Genomic DNA, 24286 nt, shown 5'->3' on the forward strand with positions numbered 1-24286 from the left:
ACACTCAATACGGACAATGAGTAGTTAGTAGCAGAGACATAGACAGCCGGCGCCATCCCCTGTGCAGACAGGTAACTGCAGCTCATCTACCCATCACTCCAACGGGATCAAGCTGCAATCTCCAGCGAGGGTCAGAATTTTACGGGATGTTTATGATTTGTTTACTGAGAATGACCTTCCTCACCTCCACAATCTGATTTTCAGGATTGATGAGCTGAACCTGCGGCACATTCATGCTGACGGCACTACCAGCTGCATCCGCCTGTAGAAGGACAGACAACGTTACTGTCATAGAAGGTACAAAGTATACAAAGCGGAACCGCACCTCAGAGAGAAGCAAAGCTGAAATATTAACCAATGTTTAGGAGCCCCAGCAGGGGGTGTAATATTAGTTATATGATGCTATCGACTGAAGTAAAAAGCAAACACTAGAGTCCAGTGGTCTGTCCCCATTACAGCAGCTGCTTTATGGCTAAAACTAAAAACAAAAAAAGGTCAACGCAGAGAATTGTGATTAACTGACATCTACCACCAGGATGAAGGATTGTAAACCAAGCACACTGATCTACCGGTGTGTGTCCTCTCTGGCAGGATCTGCACTTCTATTTAGCTTCTTAGGACCTTGTTCTTACAAAAAATGCTTTTAAAATTATGCAAATGAGTCTGATGGGCTCTGGGCTCTATTGGTGTTAATGGAGCCTCAAGCACCTGACTCATTTGCATAATTTTTAAAACCTTTTTTCTTAAAAACAAGGCCATAAGATGAAAGAAGAGCAGATCCTGCCAGTGGGGCCGCACACCAGTATGTGAGTGTGCTTGGTTTACAATCCTTCATCCTGGAGGTAAGATGTCCTGACATCACCCATTCCAGGGATTGGAGACTACTTTGCTCCGCCCCATCGTCAAATGGCACACGTAAGAATTTTCATAACTGAAATCAGGGACATCACATGGCAAATGAGCTTATTCTAATGCGTTTCACATTCTGACTTGTTGTAAATGACTCGCTTTAAGCCTCTTCAGTTGTCACTCACTCTTTGCATATAGGTCCTGAGCCTGTGCTGCACCATATATAACTACTAGTAGTGTGTACTTATTAGTGCGTCACTTTAATAGTCTTACCTGTATTGGTGAAGCAGTGTAAGACAGGGGGCGCGGGGCACTGGGTGGAGTGGGGAGACGTAGAGTTTTGTGTCTCTTGAGCCGTTCGCACAGCAAACTGTAGATGGCGCTGTAGTTGTCATACGCGTCTGTTCTCAAAGACTGAATGTAGAACGAAGACATAATGAGGCATAAGACATAAAACATACATAAAGGTATAAAGGTTGATGCATCAGAGAGAACCTCAAATAAGGTTCCCCTACAACACCATTGATTGGCATTCCCCTACAACACGACTGATTGGCATTAATACCAGGGTCATCACAGAAAATGAAGATAGAAGAACAGCACCAAACTCTCTATAATGGACAGGTCAGGTAACTGCAGCCCAGTCACTACACAGAGGACAGGAGGAATCAGCTAGACACGGGGGTGTCATTAGGAAGTTTTCCCCCATCCACAGCTGATGGTGAGAGCCTCCCCATGATCACGGGAATGGGACCCCCAGCAATTCATAGAACGGCAGTCCTTTCTCACTAATGGGTAGAACGTCAGAACGGCCATGTGTCCCACCGCTGCATTCATTAGTTGGGTCTGAAATGGCAGAGTACAGTGCTCAGCCATCTATGGAAGTTTCATAGGCAGTGTTCAGCGCAATGCTCAGCAATCTCAGACTCCTCCATAGAACTGGACTTGTCGCTCCACCAATGATTGAGAAAGGGACCCCCCTTTCTCTGGAGGTCTCAGAAGTTGGACCCTCCCCAGTCGACTTACTATCCCTTATATACAGGACAACCCCTTTTAGTGAACTTTCCCATTGATGATAGGCACTTACTCTCTATTTGTAAGAAAACATCTTTAAATAAAAGGAAACAAAAACTTTCGGAATCAGCAGCACTGGTATCTTCTATGTATGGGGGACTCTGATAATATCCTCAAGGTCAAGAAGGAATCAGGCATGATGAATTACTTCAGTCCTTAAAATCTCCTTTTAACAGCATTTTAACATTAAGGACACATACATGCTTCACTTGGCTGAGTGTGCATGTGTATGCGGGGATGTTTGCTGAACAAGAGGAGTCACTTTCAGGTATACAGGTGCATTACCTGCAGTGTACGGTCTTTGTCCAGGCCCATCTCCGCCATGGTGTGCAGGACCTGCTCATTTATAGGCTCCCTCTGCCGCTCCATCTTCACGTGCTGGCATTCTGCTATTAACTGCAACACAACAGGTTTCCACATTACTCACACAATAGATTATCCTTGTAGTATTAGCATTGTCAGGATTCTGTATGGAAAAAGCTGCCCAGTACAGCACGTGTGGGCCCACTGAGCCGTGCATGCCCCCACTTATTACAGTCCCAGTCTGGTCTCTGCAGAATGTGCTACAAAGATCAGAGCCGGACAACTAAGTCCACAAGTGCAAACTATGGAAGTAAAGTAGTTAAGAAAACTCAATACAGTTTCCACTTACCCTATCGAACTCGAGATCCTGCTCCCCCTGACACATCCACTTGTGTTTACAGATCTGCTCCATGGTCAGACGCTTACTGGGCTCCAGAATCAGCATGTGTCTTATAAGATGTTCACATTCTGGAAGAAAGACGGACCAGAACCATCAGCACACACTGTGCACATGTCTAGGCAGGACAGGATACTGTATACCCAGCGACATATAGTATTATATATACATGAGAGCTCTCATCCAAAAGGAAGGAAATTGCACCTACAGTGCAATTAACATAACCACCTATAGGTGGCACTAAGGAGACAGTTTTCATCTTTTAACATGGATAGCGGTCTCGCATATGTTTTCCCAGGGAGCAAGATGACCCTGTGCCTCCCACTAAAATGGTGCACAGGCCAGCCCCCAAAACAGGAATCTCTGTAAGAACTAGCCCTTATCTTAGTTGCTGAAATAAATATGAAGGGTGCACCAAGTTTGTTTGCATTGCTTTCACTTATTCCATAGGGAATAATCAGTGAAGGTCAGACAGCTAGGACCCCCACTGATCACAACGATACTTGTCAAACACAACGCTGGGTATCTTCTCGTCTATGCGAGTGCTATGTTCAGTACACATGCTTGACCTACCGCTCCATAAAGTATTGGAATGGGACCCCCCCAGCTCTCATGAACAGAACTGGACGCCCACCAATCAGGTTGTGGATAGGAAACAGCAATCAAACTCGGGTCGATCCCTTTAAGTAGATCCTGACGATAATATAGATCTGTTATCACCAGGACATGCACCATCTCTAGGTCGTGTGCGGTGCTGCAGCTCAGCCCCATTCGTTCAATGCTCTTCCATGCAACAAGGAACACAATGACTGAATAAGGGGTGATAGCATTTTTGGAAAAAAGCATCCAGGATTTTTAAAATCCATTGCAGTCCATGTCATTTATAGTCCTGGAGTATAGTAAGCAGGGCTGAAAACCTGATGGGTGTTACATATAGTTGATAAAGGGCTTCATTGTGAGGTCTGCACGATGACATACAGCAAGTACAAAGAGGCAGTAAGCTTAGAGCCTATGGCGCTATAGGGTATAGCGGCCAATACTGAGGTCTCTATATAATTCTATATATCACATTATCAGCTCGCTTCCTACAGAATCAGTAATATGAATGTCACGTATGACATGCTTTATGATATAAAATCTAAAATAGTTGAAGAATTGCTGCGCCTTTAGCAATGCAAATTTCAAGCACAAAGCGGAAAGTGATGGGAAAGTCCCGCTGCTTCTATAGTCTCCTCCTAATGTGTCTGACAGAGGCATCCACCACCCAGCCCTATACACTGCAATGGGAATTTACTATACACGTACAGGTCTCCTGTAAGAACTGGTTTGACGAGACACGGGCGGAGGGGTTCCCCTGTGCGTCTCTCCATGAAGCTGAAGTGTTACGGAAGATGAGGTGTAAAGGATGAGATTTGTGCTTAGGAAATAAAACTGACATTATGAGAAACTTTACCTGTGGACATGAAAAAGGGAATCCGGAACTTCCCGCTCAAGACCCTGGCCCGCAGGTTTTGTAACGTGCTTCCATCGAAGGGGAGAGCGCCGCACACCAAGACGTATAAGACCACCCCCAAACTCTGCAGGGAGAAACACAGGGAAATCATAGAAATCGCTGCAACATAACCTGATCCATCCACAAAATAGATAGGTCATCAATATCAGATAGACATAGACACCAAAGAGACAATGTAGCGATTCTTCCTACTCCGTGTGGATTCAGGTGCTGGAGGTGCTCAGCGTCACCCCTGATTGTTTTATGAACCTGTTGAACTTACCCATATATCAACCTTGGGCCCTTCATACTCCTTTCCTTCAAAAAGCTCCGGCGCTGCGTACGGGGGGCTGCCGCACCAAGTCTTCAGCAGCTGCCCCGGAGTGAACCGGTTACTGAAACCAAAATCTGAAAGAGAAAAGGAAAAATCGTGAAGTAACACTGAATATATTATGAGGCAAAATGAATACCTGTCAGAGGAAACAAGAGGCTTCTAATATCTGCCAGGACAGAATATATAACACAGAATTTTATGACTCGCTTCTTATTTTCTAGAATTCTCTCTATTATGAGAAATCTCGCCCATTCATACTATATATATATATTAAAAATATCTGGCTCAAAGTAATGTGAAAATGAGCAGAGAAGAGTTATATTTGTCCGAGATGAGTCACTTGTAAAGGCTGAATGAAGATGTCTTATTAGACATCCCTATCTTAGGTTTTTAACCCCTTAACGACTTGGCCTTTTTTAGTTTTTTCACTTCCATTTTTTACTCCCCACCTTCAAAAATCTATAACTTTTTTATTTTTTCACATAAAGAGCTCTGTTATGGCTTATTTTCTGCGTAACAAATTGCACTTCGTAGTGACGGTATTTAATATTCTATGGCGCGTTCTGGGAAACGGGAAAAAAATTCCAAATGCAGTGAAAATGGTGAAAAAACACATTTGCGACGTTTTCTTGTGGGCTTGGATTTTACGGATTTCACTGTGCACCCCAAATGACATGTCTATTTTATTCTTTGGGTTGCTACGATCACAGGGATACCACATTTGTACAGGTTTTATAATGTTTTCATACATTTAAAAAAATTAAAACCTCCTGTACAAATTTTTTTTTTTTTATTTTGCCATCTTCTGGCGCTAATAACTTTTTCATACTTTGGTGTACGGAGCTGTGGGTGGTGTCATTTTTTGCGACTTTTGATGGCGTTTTCATTGCTATCATTGTTAGGACTGTGCGACCTTTTGATCACTTTTTATTAATTTTTTAATATTTTCCAAAATGGCAAAAAAATGTCATTTTTGACTTTGGACGCTATTTTCCGTTACGGGGTTAAACGCAGTGAAAAACTGTTATTATATTTTGATAGATCGGGCATTTTCGGACGCGGCGGTACCTAATGTGTTTATGATTTTTACTGTTTATTATTTATTTTTTAAACTTTTTTTTACTTTTACTTTAACTATTTTTCAGACTCCCTAGGGTACTTTAACCCTAGGTTGTCTGATCGATCCTACCATATACTGCCATACTGCAATATGGCAGTATATGGGGATTTTACTCCTCATTCATTACAATGTGCTGATAGCACATTGTAATGAATGGGTTAAAACGAGACAGCATCGGGCCTTCGTGAGACCCGATGCTGTCATGGCAACGGATCACCGCTCCCCGTGACGTCATCGGGGAGCGGCGATCCGCGGCAAGATGGCGGCGCCATCTTTTTGAAGCCTCCGGCAGCATTGCCGGCGGCGATCGCCGTGAAAGCACCCGCGATCGGTGCTAGCACCGATCGCGGGTGTTACCGGTAAGCCTTTGCTGCAATATGCAGCAAAGACTTACCGGCTATGGAGAGGGCTCGGCCCGCGAGCCCTCTCCATGCACCGGGACCCGGCGTGCGCCGTACTAGTATTAGATACAAGTCTCATCTTTCAGATCATATCAGGTTAGAAGTTCTTTGATCTACCGATAAAGAGATACAGACAAAGACAGAAACGTGAGCTGCAGATAAAGATCCAATTGCAGCCATTTCTACAATCGCTCACGTCTCTGGATCTGAAAGATGATATTTTTATCCTTAGCATGGCACCATAACCATGATTCTAGGTGCACTTCCCCATTCAGCCTCTCAGTGTGACTATCAGCTCAGCTTCACCACATCATTATGTCCTATGCTGCGTCTGGCTGTAAGACAACTGGCTGCAGCAGGATCCTACAGTAACTACAGGGTGGCAGCCATAGCAGCTGCTATGGGGCTCGCAGTGTCAGGGGGCCCTGACATCTGGGGTATTGGCTGTGTATTGGGTATGCATATGCTGGCAATCCATTCTATATTGGTATTTAGTCTATTGTGTATACGGTTTTATAACAACTTATAATACAGAGCTTGTATTTTAGAACTAAAGTTCACATTTTGTTTTCTGGGTTTGGTATTATATTCAGAAGCAGCCCTGCCCCAATCAAGTCCATTGACGGGAGCAGATCAGAGGGGATTCACCCCTGTATTCTCTGCAGCATTTCTACAAGACTATTTGTATCAGGTCCATGTAGAGACTCCATGAGTTATTGCCACTTCAAATGGTGGGTCCGTTATATCAATCCATATAGAAATTTGCCATTTAAAAAAAAATAAAATCCACTGTTTGTGAAGTGTCTCCAGTCACAACAGTTCACATGTAAATTGCCTCATCGGATCCCAAAGTCGCTGTGTTACCTTCTTGCTCCTATCCTGCATAAGCAGGTCATTAACAGCGGATGGAGGAAAAGAAGTACAAATGCAGGATCAGACTACACAAAGCTTGTTTGTTGTCTGTTACTATGGAGATATGTAGACCTACAGCAGTAGATGCAATAAAACGATAACATTCTATGTAATAGATCAAACTTGATTTCTTTTAAGGAAATCTACCATCAAAATCCATCATGATAAACCAGGGACATTACTCATAGACCCGGGCACCGTGACTGTGGTAATCCTCTTATATTTGTTATCCATGGCCTCCTTCCTTCTACAATCAACTTTTACATTTATGCTAATGAGCCAGAAGGACTCCTGGGGGTGGTACTAGAGCCCCTCTATGCTGCAGCTTCACAGGCTGTTACACTGCTCCCTCAGTACTGACTGTCTGTTGTAATCTCATTGCAGCAGAGGTTGTCTCAGCACACAGTGGGAGGGGGGAAATGCTCCAGCACAGTGTAACAGTGCTCCTTCCTTTCCTTTAATGACACCTCATAAAGGGTCTATGAACTAATTGTGGCCAACATCTGTAACAAGCTCACCCCGTAAGGTTTCCTATCATCTATTTGTGCTTGGGCATAAAATAAACTCATCCGGTCGAAATATCAAAGTTATGAAAGTAATTATTTCCTCCTACTATAGGACAACGTAGAGTGGGAAGTCAGGAAGTTTTTAGGATTCAGGACGGTAGGTATGAGGCAGTCAGGAAGCTTTTGGGACCCCCATTAATAGTTAGGAAGCCTGCGGCAGACAGGACGGGCACAGGCAGTGAGACAAACAAGCACTTCTGCCGTATCGGAGGTCGTCACAAATTGGGGGAAAGATACACAGAATAACAAGCGAGCTCCATGGAGCCGGCCTGACAGTAAATCAGCATTTCCATCCTACTCATCAGATGACGGAGCCGAGCGGCTGCCAAAGCAAACAGCAGATGGGAGGATCTGCAGCACTTCCAGAGCAGCTCCCGGCCGCAGGATTCCCAGGAACAGTCACTTCCCTCATCCCTCGCAATACACTCCATCATCCCAAATATATAAGAGTGTCAGCCCTGTGACAACCTCACGTCATATAGGCCGGCCTTCCACCCCCATCTACTCAAATAACTCAGAAATGCACCAGTATAGCAGTGTTTTGTAGGCTACCTCCTAAAAATACCAAGGTGTTTGCCATCTGTAATGGGAATCTCTCTCTACAGCACGGCTATAGATGCCGATACTGGGTATATAGGACCTCAGTGCTGTACATGAGTAACTGGATGCAGCACGGCAGCGCATGACCAAACGGATGCAGCACGGCAGCGCATGACCAAACGGATGCAGCACGGCAGCGCACGATCAAATGGATGCAGCACGGCAGCGCACGATCAAATGGATGCAGCACGGCAGCGCATGGTGGCTTAGTGGTTAGCATTACAGCCTTGCAGCGCTGGGGTCCTGGATTCATGTCCCAGGGTCAACATCTGCAAAGAGTTTGTATGTTCTCTCCCTGTTTGCGTGGGTTTCCTCAAGGTCCTCTGGTTTCCTCCCACACTCCAAAACATACTGGTAGGTTGATTAGATTGTGAGTCCCATTGGGGACAGGGACTGATTTGGCAAGTTCTGTGCAGCCCTGCGTAATCTGTGTGCACTATATAAATAAAGGAATTATTATTATTATGCAGCGCATGAGTGAGTGGATGCAGCAGACCTGTGCATTAGTGAATTGATTGCTTAACCTGCAATTCATCTTATGCATTTCCCAAAGACATGAACACATTCCTGAGCTGAGCATGCATGTCTATGAGGAGTCAGAAGTAATATTTTTTTGTATCAGAGTTATCTCAAAAAGCATCCTAGTACAGACAAATGTTTTCTTGGGTAGATAAAGTGCCGACTACACCACGTTCTATACACTCACCTGTATAATCTAGTGATAATAGTATATAATAAACTATGATGTAAGAAGGTTAAAGGCCACAAGTCAGACTTCCTTTCCAAAAGGGATATCACCCCCCCAGGGTTTCTGTCGGGATCCAGGAGAACTCTTGTTATATATCATGGGGTTGTAGCATACATGCACTCATCAGGTCCAGACGTAGTGCAGGGAGGGGTCACCATACATCTATCACCACTGGATTAGTCATTGGGGTGACAATAACAATAACATTATTGGGCTGCAGTCGGGATAGTGCAAGAAACCCTCAGTGCAGGTACATACACCCAAAGATGAACACCCCCATATAACAAATTACACTGTATTATTACTTATACTTGTCAAAAGGTGGGTGGTCAGGTCAAAGACCTTCACTTTGCCTTTGCCCAGACAATTTTTAGCAAGAACAAGTGTGCCTAAAAAAATGCATCTTCTAGTCCGAAGTCAGGAGGATCCTACATTTCCAGTCCCTCCTGACCGCTGTCCTGGGGATCAGATGAAGCGTTTCACTCCATCTTAGAGAGAGCAGAGCCTCTGCACTGCTCCCTCCCTCTGTGCACATCCTGCAATAGATCACATGCTTCATCACTGGAAGGTCCTCAGCCGGTCACAGCCAGGTGCAAACTGAGCAAGGGGCAGAACAACTTTTCTTCATACTGTCGCTGGGAGTAAATGTATGCAGCAGAGCCGTGGATGAGTGAATGGATTGATGCAGCAGAGCTGTGCATGAGTGAATGGATGGATGCAGCAGAGAGGCGTGCATGGGAAAATGGATGCAGCAGAGGTGTGGATGAGTGAATGGATGGATGCAGCAGAGATGTGGATGAGTGAATGGATGGATGCAGCAGAGCTGTGCATGAGTGAATGGATGGATGCAGCAGAGCCGTGCATGGGAAAATGGATGCAGCAGAGATGTGGATGAGTGAATGGATGGATGCAGCAGAGCTGTGCATGAGTGAATGGATGGATGCAGCAGAGCTGTGCATGAGTGAATAAATGGATGCAGCAGAGCCGTGCATGAGTGAATAAATGGATGCAGCAGAGCCGTGCATGGGAAAATGGATGCAGCAGAGGTGTGGATGAGTGAATGGATGGATGCAGCAGAGCTGTGCATGAGTGAATGGATGGATGCAGCAGAGCTGTGCATGAGTGAATGGATGGATGCAGCAGAGTTGTGCATGAGTGAATAAATGGATGCAGCAGAGTTGTGCATGAGTGAATAAATGGATGCAGCAGAGCCGTGAATGCATGGATGGATGGATGCAGCGGAGCTGTGCACGAGTGAATGGATGGATGCAGCATAGCTGTCCATGAGTGAATGGATGGATGGATGCAGCAGGGCTGTGCGTGCGTGAATGTAGCATTGCTGTGTGGGTGAGTGACTGTATGTAGTAGAGCTGTGCTTGTTTGTAACCACCAGGGAATTTATCACTGGTGTCAATTTTTTTTTTTTGTTCTGACATTTGTAGTGTCTTATAGCAGCATGTGTAGAATGGTGAGTCTTATAGCCCCAAAAATATGACATGCTGTAGTTTTCCACTCACCCGCAATCTTTATATTGAGGTTTGCATCAAGCAACAAATTCTCGGCCTTCAAATCTCGGTGCACGATATTCCTACAATGACAGAAGTGGACAGCGGCGACAATCTGCTTGAATTTCTTGCGCGCCTCTTTCTCTGCCATGCGCCCGTGAGCCACAAGGTGATCTGCAATACAAGAGAGGGGAATGAGCTGATGGATGGGAAGGAGACATTTGTGTCACGTTAGATAAACCATTCACAAATTGGTGCGCACAAACGTCCTTCGTGTTTTCCTTTCCTGCACATGGAACGTAAACATAGCGGAATGTAAGTAAATGGATGTGAAAAATGTGAAACCCTTTAGGGGCCATCTCTTTAAGGATCACACTGAAGAATTTGTACGGAGCTGTAGTTTGTCCTGTTACAGACTGGCCCCATCCAAATATTATATAGGAGGCCATTTATTGGGACAGGAACATTAATCCCACAAGGAATCATGCAAAACTAAATGTAAAGGGAACAATAGGGCAGCATGGTGGCTCAGTGGTTAGCACTACAGCCTTGCAGCGCTGGGGACCTGGTTTCAAGCCCCCTAACAGGTCAACATCTGCAAAGAGTTTGTACGTTCTCTCCGTGTTTACATGGGTTTCCTCTGGGTCCTCAGGTTTCCTCCCACACTCCAAAAGATACTGGTAGGTGATTGGATTGTGAGCCCCATGGGGACAGGGACTGATTTTACAAGCTCTGTACAGCACTGCGTAATCTGAAGGTGCTATATAAAGGAATTATTATTAACCATTTGATGAAACTTTTGTGCCAGAAGTAGATTTTTTCCCTGTACAATGGGATAGGGGTAGCCATCTTGGCAAGGCTGCTGTTTACAGCATTTAGAGATATGCTTTACAGCTGCCATAAAGCCCATAGGAAACTGAGGACTGGAGATGAGAAATTTACTTCTCCGGGAAGGTCTTGTGGGCCTCATTCCACTCGGTGCCTGTGCATTGAGCCCATTGTGCTCACAGTTTTGCACAGCGCTGTAGGTATGGCACATGCTCAATGAAGCTGAGACGCGGGTGCGAGATCTGCAGATGAAACTCCAGTATACCTTATGGGACTCACATTTAGCGCTGCTCACCCCCGGTCCATCTCCATAGAGGAATATCACGCACGGCGCCGTAAGCGGAGAAAAGATAGGACATGTTATCTTTTCACGGGGTACGGAGCGGTACAGTGTCGCACCGTAACGCTCCCGGTAGGGTGCCGGGCGCCCATTGCCATCTATGGGTGACTGTATAGGCCGCATATACGTCAGCAGTATATACGTCCCCCATACGGCAGTATGAATGTAGCCTTAGTCATAGCTGCAGTGGACTTTAAAGCCGTCTTTCCAATCCTGACTTCCTGTTCTGTAGAGATCACTTCGCAGAAGTCATCTCATTATCAAGGCTCAGGGAACTATTTGAAAGGGAATCAAGCTGCAGTGACATGTTTAAGCCACTACAAGGAGAACTGCTTCATGTCCCTTTCATTGAGAATCAGCTGCTGAGAACATCTGATTATTTAGGTTGTACACCACTTTAATATCGATGACCTAAACATTGTATACATCATCAATATTTTAAGACAACCCCTATGAAGAAAATAGACCAACATCCATTATTGCTAAACCAAGGACACTTGCTCATAGATCCAGGCACCATGACTCTGGTAATCTTAGATTTGTTATCCATGGTCTCATTCCTTCTAAAATCAACTTTTACAATTATGCTAATGATCCAGAAAGGCTAGGGGCGTGTTATAGATTCACAGGCTGTTACACTGATCAAGGAGCTCATCCACCTCCCACTGTGTTCTCACTGCTGCCAAGACTAAAGGTAGTGCAGGGGCGAGACTGAGAACAGTCTGTGATGGCTGAGCACAGGGGGCTTCTGTAACATGTCCAGAGCCCTTTAGACTGATTAGTATCATTTTAAAAGGGGATATTAGAAGTAAGGAGGCCATGGATAACAAATATAAGACGACACCACAGTCACGCTGCCTGGATCTATGAGTAAGTGTCCCTGATTTTTCATGATGAAATTTGATGGTAGATTTTCTTTAAACACTAGGTCAATTTCTGATGACAGGTTCCCTCTAGGCCAAGCCTTGGAGCGTCCCAATAGAATATATAATATCTGACTCCATATGACTGAAACCAAAGAGAAATCATCAGGAACTGTGTCATTATACAAGTTACCCAAAACTGGAAAACCCCATTTCGTAGACTAAGCCCTGTTGTCTAGATTTAGTCACCTAATCAATTGAGAGAGTAGAGTAACAGAGAGGAGGACGTGTGCAATGGATGTGAACAAGTATATCATATACCAGTGATGGCAAACCTTTTAGAGGCCGAGTGCCCAAACTACAACAAAGACCCGCTTATTTATCGCAAAGTGCCAACCCAGAAATTAAATTAGTGATTTATACTCCCTTCTCTGTCACAGCTTTCATTGATACCAGCACCTGAGGACACCAATAATGCAGAAAATAGTCCCAGGTACAGCTGTCACTTTAAAATAGCTCTGTGCACAGCAAGTCCTGGGCTGTCTGGGACTGCAGGAAGATACCTGGAGTCATCTCTGGTGATGGCCTGAGTGCCCACAGAAAGGGCTCCGAGTGCCAACTCTGGCACCAGTGCCATAGGTTAGCCATCACTGTCATATACAATAGGTGCCCTATAAGGGGCAATGTAAACCCGTGACATTACTATGTGCACACACAGTAGGCATCGCTGACATCTAGAGGCCGAAACAGTGCACTGCACCCAGCCGAAAGCTCTGCCCATCCATGACGGACAATGGCAGGGTCGTTGTTGCCAGTAAGAATAAAGTCACAGGCGTCTCCGGTAATATTTCAGCTATAGCAATTATTTTACATGCTCCATGACTTACATAATTTTGCCTCCCTGACTTTATACATCTAACTTCAAAGATGATTTTCTGGATGATGCCATTACCCTGGGGCATGTGGGCGGCACAGTAGCTCAGTGGTTGGCACTACAACCTTGCAGCGCTGTGGACCTGGGCTCATCTGCAAATAGTTTGTATGTTCTCTCCATATTTGCGTGGGTTTCCTCCACAAAACATACTAGTAGGTTGATTTGATTGTGAGCCCCATTGCTGCGCACCTTGTGCTGGTACTGCAGCTTGGCAGCATAGACATAAACAGAGCTGCAATACCCTGCACTACCCATGCACAAGTGTGGCGCTGTTTCTTGCAGGAAGAAAATAGATTTTTTTTTTTTTATTTTTACTCTCAGACAATCCCTTTAAGGCAGCAATAACCGTCAATAGAGGGGTGCATGATATTTTTGACGAGTGTCACAGCCGTCCGGATCTGGATCTAAGGCCACAGCTTCAAACAATGGTTCTCTCTGTTTACATACCTCCAGTCCCTAAGGTGACAGGACCTGCAGGAGAATACACATCATACCAGGTCTGTGCCCCAACACAGGGGGGAAATACTCTGTGTATACAGTATAGATGACACTACCCCACGGTAACGGCGAGGATGACTATAATCCAGAGAAACAGAAGGACAATGGGGTCTTCCTGTATTAGACCTTCAAGAAGTGACCACAATTTTGATCACCTTCTTTACATCAAACACATCAATCCTAAAGGAGATATACGGTCAATATCCATCATGATAAACATTTACTCATAGATGCAGTGGTAATCTTCTCCTGTTATCCATGGCTTCCATCCTAACATCAACTTTTAAAATTATGCAAATAGTCCAGATGGGCTCTGGAGGTAATACCGGAGTCCATTTGCACTGCTCCCTCAGCACCAGCCCCTTCCATCTGCCTGATGTAATCTTACACAATGGGAAGTTCTCCTGCCCATTGTAACAGTCTGTGAGACTACAGAATGGAGGGACACTTGCTCATAGATGCAGGCTCTAGGACTGTGGTAATTTTCTTATATTTGCTATCCATATTCTTCCGTCTAAAATACATTTTTTAAATGATGTTAATGAGCCATAAAGGCTATGGGTGTGTTGCAAGAGCTCCTCCGTCCTGCAGATTCAAAGGCTGTTACACTGTGCAAGAAGCACTCCCCCCCCCCCGCCCCCCCACTGTGTGCTCACTGCTGCCGACGCTACATTAAACGCACGGAGCAGAGAGAGAGACTGAGACGTGCAGCCGCAGTGTAACAGTCTGTGAAGCTACAGTACAGAGGGGTTCTGGTTACACCCACATAGCCCTTTTGGCTTATTAGCAAAATGCTAAAAGTTGATTTTAGAAGGAAGGAGGCCATGGATAACAGATGTAAGAAGATTACCACTGTCAATATCCCTTGGTTCATCATGATGGATTTTAAAAGTAGATTTTCATTAAAGGGTTTGTCCTGAACTTGAAATACTTGGCTGCTTTATTCCATAAGAATAGCGCCACATCTGTCTGTAGGTTGCATCGGTATAGCAGCTCCGCTCTATTAAAGAGACTAGGACTGGATACTAACCACGGGCAGGTGTCATTTTAGGAAGAAAGTAGCCACGTATTTCTAATCCTGGATGACCCCTTTAAGACGTCATGTGATCACAAGTCTACGTCTCGCTACAGCTGAAGAAGTTTTCTAAATCAATAAAAGTTTTATAAAGTTTTCGGAATCTAACAAGAACATGGACAAGTAAGGGACTGACCGCTCCCTGAACACGTTGCGATCACCTTCCCGGGGATCTGGGTGCACTTTGGGCAGGAATGTCGGCCATTAGATTGAGGAGAGGAGACCTATTTATAGGGGTGGCTGCCGGAGGAATGCAAGAAAACCAAAGTGTTTGGTTATATTTGGAGAGGCGGGAGGAGGGTGCACGGGAGCTGTGCTAACAAGGAGGGCTCAGAACACGATGTTCAGCCAAGTAAAAGGGGGCAACGGGATCCCCGAGCACCTCCAGAAATTAGGACATCCATCTAGTGCTTCAGCGTTCCCTTTCTAATCCCCTTGATTTTTTTTTCCTTAATCCGCTGCGGCGGTGACTGATAACTTAAGACCAGAGATGAAATTCGTCACGGTTATTAGGTGCAACAAAAGATGTAACGGGACGACTCGCCGACGCACGCCCCAATATAGTTACCCCCCACCTCCCCCCTATTAACTCACTGCAGCCCTGGTGGAAAGAAAAGGGTTAAATGATGTTATGACTCCCACACGCATGATACATCCTGTTTACAGAGTCAGGCTGCTGCATGCACGACGGACCCGTATCTCATTACTAGTCACGCCGCTTCATTAACCCTTTATCTCCCGGCAGGAAGCGGAAGACCTAAGCAGTGCACCTCTAAGATTTGGGTGCGGATCCCTGGAGCAAGAGAGTTCAGAGCAGCAGGTACCAGACTGCGCCCCGTGTGCGCTACTCCAAGTCATTGCACATCAGAGACCATGACCAGCAAACAGATTTTAAAGGGGTTGTACGGAGTTATCCGCACAGTGATCGGCGAGGGTCTGTCTGCTAGGATGAGAACAGGACCAATCCAGGACCAAATGGGGGGCCTGTTATCACTAGTGGGTGCAGCAGCAGGAGGTCAAGAATTGGTCCTGCTGCTCCATTCAATTCTATGAGAGTAAGGAGAAATTGCTGAGCACAGCGCTCAGGTATTTTAGGCTCTCCCAAAGACAGTGAATGGTAGTGCCGGAGACACTACAATTCCTGACACTCCCATATTATTTTATGGAGTGCAGGACAAATGCCCGACCTGCAGCTCCATCCATGAGCAGGACTCCCCAACAACGTTCTCCGGATTGCTTGGGGGGCCCTTTTTCGAGATCAGTAGTCGGACTCTCGTCAATCATCTTGTTATGCCCTATCATGTGAGCAGGAAATAACGTAAAAATTTGATACAACCCATTTAAAGGAAATCTACCATCAAAGTCCATCATAATAAACCAGGGATACTTATTCATATATCCGGGCACCGTGGTAATCTCCTTAGATTTGTTATCAAATTTTATAAATCTGCTTCAGGGGGGCGTTACCAGAGACCCTCTGTGCTGTGGCTTCACAGGATGTTACAACACCCTCCTCAGGGCTCCCTCGGCCTGATGTCATCACACTGCAGAAGAATACGTTTCAGCATGCAGTGCGAGAGGAGAATCTGCCTGTCAATCTGCAGCACAGAGGGGCTCTGGTAACACCTTGCAGAGCCAAGCATTTATCAGTTTGCTCTCTGCCATGGGAATGATGCTGGAGGCTTAGTATGACTGAATAGATAGATAGTAGACATGAAGTCATACTCCAGACCCCTATAACCCAGATAGTGAATAGGGGATCTGTTCTGTAATCTCTCACGTCACGGTAGAAAGGATATAATTATGTTACTTACCAAATATCTCCCCTCCGCTAGCATACTCCGTCACCAGGTAGATCATCCTCTCAGTCTCCATTACCTGTAGCGGATACACGAAATGAAGATAGTGAGGAACCGCAACGTAAATTTGGACAGACATAGCTGAGCCGGTATAGGCCAGGGCTCTGCCCACAATACAACACTTAGTGTGAATCTACTCCTACAACTCATGTGTCAGCGCTGTGGGATTCCTACTGATGACAGCAAGCAGAGATCTTGAAATCGTGATGAATTGATACAAAGTTTCTCTCTGGACATTATAGCAGCAATCCTCTTCACTCGCAGAATCTGTGCTGCCCCTTTAACCTTCCCATTAATGCAGATGGGTGTTGTCCCTTCCTGTAAAAACTATTATTTTTTTTCTGTGTTGCTCATAAAATGTCACTGCTGACAGAAGGTGAAACCCTCGCCGGCTCTCCCTGTGCTGCACCTGTGGCCAGGAACATGTGATGTATAGATATCTCCCCTTCCCGGCCATTTCCTCGCTTTCCTGTAGTCATTTCCAGTAGCGGAATGAAAAGGAGGAAGAAACATGTATAAAAAGGGGTTTAAATATTCAGTATATCGCACTGTGTATTCGGGGCGGGGCTTATATTGTCATAGCCTATGTAACACTATCACCCCTTTAAGTGAGGATGATAACCAATAAGTTATATACCCAAAAGTTTTCTATTAAATTAAACTCAAAACACATCCTGGGTGAGTGACTACTCCTGAGCTCCAGTGTCTACAGGGAGTGTGAGGTAGTCTAAGACACGCCCCCCCCATCTCATCATTGGTTCAGGATGCTGCACACCCCCCTCCCCAGCAGCTCCGCCTCCCAGGACATTGATAACGTTCCCCGTGTGACCAGCGAGTACCCGATAACCCGGCTCTATGGGCCTCACAATAACACAGTGTTTACTCAGTGATGTCTGATACGGAGGCCTATCTACTAGTGTCAGAATGAATGAGTCTGAGTAACTGCGGCCTCTCTCCAGCCTCCGCTAGTGAAGGACAAAGAGCAGGTATCCAGCAGCAGGATTATCTCCCTGGTTTAATAATGGTGGATTGGAGGCTGCAGGTTTATTGAGCTGTAATACCACAAACGACCAGTAGATGGGTGTGGTTCTGATTCCCAAAGAATGCAGCCATGTTTTTCCCCAAATACCAACCGCCCTCCAGAGGAGATCTTAGTCACCCGCATATAATGTGTATAGGATGCCATGTATAATCTACCAAGCTCCTCTTGCTCTATAACATGCTGCCTTTAGATAGGACACCATATACAATCTGCTCATCTCCTCCTGCTCTATAACATGCTGCCTGCAGATAGGGCACTATGTACAATGTGCTCAGCTCCTCCTGCTCCATAACAAGCTGCCTGCAGATAGGGCACTATGTACAATGTGCTCAGCTCTTCCTCCTCTATAACATGCTGCCTGCAGATAGGGCACTATGTACAATGTGCTCAGCTCTTCCTCCTCTATAACATGCTGCCTGCAGATAGGACACTGTGTACAATCTGCTCAGCTCCTCCTGCTCTATAACATGCTGCCTGCAGATAGGGCACTATGTACAATGTGCTCAGCTCCTCCTGCTCCATAACAAGCTGCCTGCAGATAGGGCACTATGTACAATGTGCTCAGCTCTCCCTCCTCTATAACATGCTTAACATGCTGCCTGCAGATAGGACACTATGTACAATGTGCTCAGCCATTTTCCAAAGTCACAGTGTCTGGATCTAGAAGTAAGTGTCCCTGGTTTATCACGCTTGATGTTGATTGTAGATTTCCTTTAAATTGGGACTTTTGGAATAGGGGGATGTTTAGTACAGAGAAAAACTCTACCCTCCCGAATATGTAATTATGGGCCAAGTTTGGAGAATGAGATGAATGTTGGCCTTCCTGTAAGGACTGTAATGACCAATAGAGAAGATGAATACTATGTTGCTACCATTTTTGGGTAAACGCTGGGATAGAGTCACCCCTATGTGTAATTGACCTACCTGATAGAGTCTGATAATATGAGGGTGGATAAGCATCTTCATGATCTGGACTTCACGGAAAATCTTCTTCAGGTTTTCATCGTCTAATTTGGTCTTATCGATGATCTTGATTGCAACCTGGGAAGAGGGAATAAAAGAAAAGTTTAGCTACATAGTAATTTGAACGCAACATGTAAAACACATAAAAAAATGAATAATTCACTGACTTTCATATAATCCCGTAAGAGAGTTTGGCCAGGAAAGGATTTTAAGGCCTAGGTGTCCGCCGAGTAGGCGTCTAATACTAGAGCTGGACATAGACATAGATGTTATACCAGACAGGGCCCTTTGGATGAAATCGCCACCGTTTCGAAAATTTAACCCAATTTTACACAATCTCTCAAACAGCGAAACGATCCTTCTTTATTTAGTCCATAAGACAAACTGCAACTATCCACATACGTGGATCAGCCTGGATGTGGATATTTGTGGTCCGTCTTCTAGGCTGTGGGGGGTCTCCGATGGCTTCTTCTTGTCCCGTGTCTAATACACTCTTCATATGGCCACATACACGAGGGATGGACAAGCCCCCGGGAGACTAAGGCTCCTAGAAATTTGCTATAGGCAACTAGTTTCTGGGAAAGTTTCCTATTGAGGTCATGGAAGATCTTGTTGCTTGGAAACTTAAGTTGTCAAATTGGCTCCGGGTCCTTCCATTCCCAACCTGATGTCATATAAAGGGAACTTTCCCAGTGGGAGATTCCCATTAAACACGAAACCTAAGCTAATACACGTATCCTGCCCCCACAGGCCAGATGATTACCCCCATGTCTCCTCTCCATCATGTGAACATGGTCCCATAGTGTGATAACAATCACCCTCTCCCACCATCACGCTACAGGTTTACACAAAGGCCCCTTTATATAAGAGGGAGCAGGCATCTCCCACATGTCCACAAGCCCTCACCCCTGCCACATTAGCTTTCATGTGACCGATATCTAGGAGCCGATAGGTGAAGACCGAAACAAAAGTCGCATGAACACCAATTAGATTGTTCCCCCCTATCCTGTGGGCTACAAATAAATGAATACATTGAGGCTCAAACTTTTAGTATTTTTGCACTGATGTAGGAAACTCCTGAATCTTATTCTACCTGCAATGTAGATCCCATTGGGGAGTCTGCTGATGTAGCCAGTTGTCTTAAGATAGTAGAGTGAGGTGTGTAGTAAGCAGTTTACATGACCAATGTGTAGTAGTTTTCATTTTACATAATTAAAGTAATTAAATTGACCTTGTAAGAGGAGCCCTGCATATGATACAGAGGGAAGCTGAACGCTGTTACAAGGCTGCTGCTGTGGCTAGTTGTCTTCAATTTGGCAAGATGCAGGACCAGGGGGTAGAGCAGAGGGGGAGGCTGCTACTGTAGTGGCCAGTTATCTTACAGCCGGCCGCAGGACAAGGGGGTAGAGCAGAGGTGGAGGCTACTTCTGCTGCAGTGGCCAGTTGTCTTACAGCCAGCCGCAGGACAAGGGGGTAGAGCAGAGGTGGAGGCTACTTCTGCTGCAGTGGCCAGTTGTCTTACAGCCAGCCGCAGGACAAGGGGGTAGAGCAGAGGTGGAGGCTACTTCTGCTGCAGTGGCCAGTTGTCTTACAGCCAGCCGCAGGACAAGGGGGTAGAGCAGAGGTGGAGGCTACTTCTGCTGCAGTGGCCAGTTGTCTTACAGCCAGCCGCAGGACAAGCGGGTAGAGCAGAGGTGGAGGCTGCTGCTGCTGCAGTGGCCAGTTGTCTTACAGCCAGACACAGGAGTAAAAGCAAATAAATTACTAAGGCTAGACCACACCAGGACAGATCCGGGGTGCAGCACACAACCAGGTGCAGCAGAAGGGGGAGGAGAAGAGCAGTCCCCAAACTTCCATTCCCCAATGGAAAGCTGAGCAGCTGTGGAAGAATCCCAGCAAAAGATAGGACATGTCCTGCCTTTTGCTGTATGGCCGTCTGGCCAGGTCACGGTACTGTGAGGCTATAGAGACCTCTATTGGGGCCATGATCTGGCTATGGGCAATGTCAGCCCTAGACCATGGAGGCCGCACCAGCGCAGTCCCATTCTCCTAGAACAAACTATGACTTAAGCTGCCGACATAAAGCAATTTGGAGAGCAGAAGAGGTCGGAGGCTGAGGCTATAGCCAGTTGTCTTACAGCCAGACACACGACGGTAAGTAAAAGGAGATGCTAAGTTCACTTAACACACAGATAAGGTCTATTTTAAGAGTTTCAAGTTTTTAAGTTTTTATTACAATAGGAGACTATGGCAGAGGAAAAAAAAAAAAAAAAAGCAAAAGCCCCTCCTATTCCCCTGAGTTTGGCATTTCATAAACTACCTGGCATCCGTCCATCAGTCACTGTCCATACTTAGTTTTGGTACTATACCAGGATACAAATAGTTCCCTTTTTCATGAGAGGAAGGACGGTTTTAATCGGCCGGAGATTTATAGCATACTGGAAAATCTTGTTTTGACAAGTAGCTTTGATAATTATGTTTATTAACCCCCCCCCCCCCCTCCATCAGATCCAATTGTCACCCCTGTCTGGCCTCCCTTATCCTGATGACTTGGACTTGGACAGGAGTTAGATTACTCTAGGGCTAATCCCACTGTTTTCTTTACGATAACCACCAGAGTCAGAGGTGTCATTCAGTCACTTATCTCCTGCCTCTACTAAAACAACATGAGGGTCTGGGGGCTGTCTATGGGTCCATGGCCTGAAATACCTTAGCATCATACAGGAATGTAGACACTCTGTGATTGCATGTCTACAAACCTTCAGCTCCCTGAGCCCTAATCCTGCCTTCTTCATGGATCACTTCCCAAACTGTGCCACGTCTGTTTATCCTGACAGCCTGTACCAGGAGATGGAGTCCGTGACACGCATCCCATCTACACGTGGCCTGGGAAGTTAAACATGACGCAACAAAATCCACTGCGTTCAGGCGCGACAATCAATCATGACGCTGCAAATCATGGGCTCCTCTACAGGTCACCTGACTGTATAATGGAACACAAAAACCCAAACAGAACATGTACCAAGAGACATGAAGGGCAAGACATAAAATATTCCCAAAATAGGCAACCACCTATAACTTCATCTGAAGATATTTCAACTTCTATCTAATATGTACGACCACTGATCGATGGAGCACGGAAATGCATCTTTCTCGGTGACCATTTTCTTGTCTCACCAAATGTCTCACTAAATTTTAATTAAACATTTGTCCAAGATATCTGTAAATCTCTAATCACAGAATGTCTCTCTTTTGGCCATACAAAGCTGCAGCCATTGTTAGATATTGGCCCTAGCGATCTGTGTAACCATACCTTTATGGGGGTTTTTTTTAGTTAGTACCAACAGCAGTGTGAATAATGTGTTCAAATTCCAGGATTGTAGCTGGACTTGATGCACTGAGTTGATTTGGTGTGGGAGATCTCTTCACTGCACACAGCAATATTTCTTCCCTCCTGGTAAGAGCTGTAACAGGCTTCTGGTTAGACATTAAAGCAAAGCAGAGAGTGGAATGAGAGCAATTTGAATGTAGAGTTCAAAGAGCACGGCAGTATGAAACTCCCCCCAGTGCAGTTCAGCAACAATCCTGGAATATAAATGCATTTTCACAGTCCTGCTGCTAACAATAAACACCCAGGCATGGATACACAGATCTCCAGGGCTTATATCTAATTTTGTATGGTCAAAACAGAAAACGTTTGTCCAAAACTGGCAGAAAATTGTGAACCTAGTCAGTAATGGCAAAGGTATCATTTTGGCAAATGGATGCTCAACAGATGAATCGCTTTTTTAGGCTGGATGGACGATACCCTGTGCTGTCTAGGAGTGGGGTGGGCAGCATTATATAGTCTTATTAGGAAAGGTAACATGGGGATTGCAGTACAGTGAGCGTGGGCACTGCCCCATATGGCTTGGTCATTAGTAAAGGTGCCCAGTAATTTTGGTAGAGAAATAACTATGAATGATGAATTGGCACAGGCCCCATCCTCTGCAGGACAATCGTCTATTTCTATGTGCTGGGGGGCTCGTGAGTATTATATTCCTTCATCTCCATGCAGAATCTGCAAGAAAAATCAAGGACACAAGGACACATGTCAGGAGCCCCCCTGAGCGCCAGCGCTGCGGTGGGTGAGCTGCACCAGAGCGCGCTTTCACCTTGCAGCCATCGATCTCTCGTAACGCAGGAGGAGAATGGGCTTAATGACACACGTCGATGCACATGCCAGGTCACAAGGACCCCCCCAGTGTTCACGGTGACGTCTGCCATTATGTCATCGCCCGGGCTCCTTCTCTTTAAACGCAGAGCACAAGACTTGTCATTATGGCAGAACAAGCCGCTGCTTATCTGAACCTCCGCGCACAGCGTCATCTGCTTCAGGGAAAGCCATGGTGACAACTTCCGCCCAGAGACTGCACTAGGGATGGAAATCTGCACAGATCGGCCATTTATTACCTGTGAATGGAGCCGTTACATACACAGGGGGTCCCTACAAAGGGAACCTGTTCCCTGGGATCCGGGGTGGAAGTGTTGCACAAGAGAAGACCCCGTCTTCTAAGAAATAGGTACATTTCTGAAGTTTTTCTATATCCATCTGTGAAGACCACATGGATTTACAGGCAGGATGTGAGGAGTGCACATGAACCCCATTTAAATTAAATCCGAATCCGACGGCGGGTGTGATCTCCCAAACTTTCAGCACCAATCTAATGTAACGCGTAGTAGAGGCAAAGCCGGAGAACAATACATTTGTAGCTCCCTACTACATGGAGACAGGGGGAAAAAACATGAGAAGACATGTAAATTAAGAGCGATACCAGGAAGAAAACGTAAAATATTTGTTATATGCGTAGGGCCTAAAGATTGGAGGAGACACTTGTCATATCCCTGCAGGGTGATAACTTTAGGCTGCATTCACAATGACGTGTGCCCGCCGTACCGTAGCGCGGCTCACCCCTGCCCCTCTCTATAGAGTAACATGGGGCACGGCGCTGTATTTGAGAAAAGATAGGACATGTCCTATCTTTTCACGGGGAACGGAGTGGCACTTGTGTGCGGCACCGTACCACTCCCGTAGGGTGCTGTGCGCCCATTGCCGTCTATGGGGGGACGTATATATGCCGTATATAAATCCCCCATACGGCAGTGTGAATGCAGCCTAAGGGACAGCATGGACATGCCCTTTTACCAAGCAGAGCGAGTGCTAATGTATAAAATTCCAAGTGGGATAACGGAGGATACAATTGCAGAAGTATTAAGGATAACCGGACACATCCTCATTAGCTATAGGCATTTACACAAAATTTCTACTTGCACGGCAGGTTTTGCAATAATTCGTATCCCCATTACTCACTACCACACCCCGATAAATTCACCCCACACGAGCAGAACCATGTCTTATAAGAACCAATCCTGATCCGCTTTAGCTTGGGCAGATGTGTCACGATCCAGACATTATAGTGTTAAGTTTGTTGCCTGGAGTAGTGAGGAACACACTGAGTCACTGAGGTATTACGCTGCTCCGAAAACTGCCAAAGTGGTGCCAGGATGAAACTCGGGAATCACCCCTGGGTATCCAGGATCTGG

The 24286-nt window shown here is 45.7% G+C and overlaps 2 protein-coding genes across 2 annotated transcripts in view; both read right to left on the bottom strand.

The window, feature by feature from the left end:
- LOC140134943 (uncharacterized) overlaps positions 1 to 24286 on the bottom strand; it is a 238955-nt gene that overhangs the window by 141336 nt on the left and 73333 nt on the right. The window lies entirely within an intron of this gene.
- Positions 1 to 24286, bottom strand: part of SIK3 (SIK family kinase 3) — a 69905-nt gene that overhangs the window by 15603 nt on the left and 30016 nt on the right. Inside the window, exons 2-10 of the mRNA XM_072155786.1 lie at positions 18665 to 18781; positions 16654 to 16717; positions 10314 to 10475; positions 4399 to 4523; positions 4077 to 4200; positions 2576 to 2694; positions 2209 to 2319; positions 1123 to 1263; positions 185 to 262 (exon numbers count right to left, since the gene is read on the bottom strand). Of these exons, the coding sequence (XP_072011887.1) occupies positions 185 to 262; positions 1123 to 1263; positions 2209 to 2319; positions 2576 to 2694; positions 4077 to 4200; positions 4399 to 4523; positions 10314 to 10475; positions 16654 to 16717; positions 18665 to 18781 (1041 nt within the window). The remainder of the gene's footprint in view (positions 1 to 184; positions 263 to 1122; positions 1264 to 2208; positions 2320 to 2575; positions 2695 to 4076; positions 4201 to 4398; positions 4524 to 10313; positions 10476 to 16653; positions 16718 to 18664; positions 18782 to 24286) is intronic.

This window comes from Engystomops pustulosus, chromosome 6 (assembly GCF_040894005.1).
Source record: "Engystomops pustulosus chromosome 6, aEngPut4.maternal, whole genome shotgun sequence".
In the NCBI taxonomy this organism is placed as follows: Eukaryota; Metazoa; Chordata; class Amphibia; order Anura; family Leptodactylidae; genus Engystomops; species Engystomops pustulosus.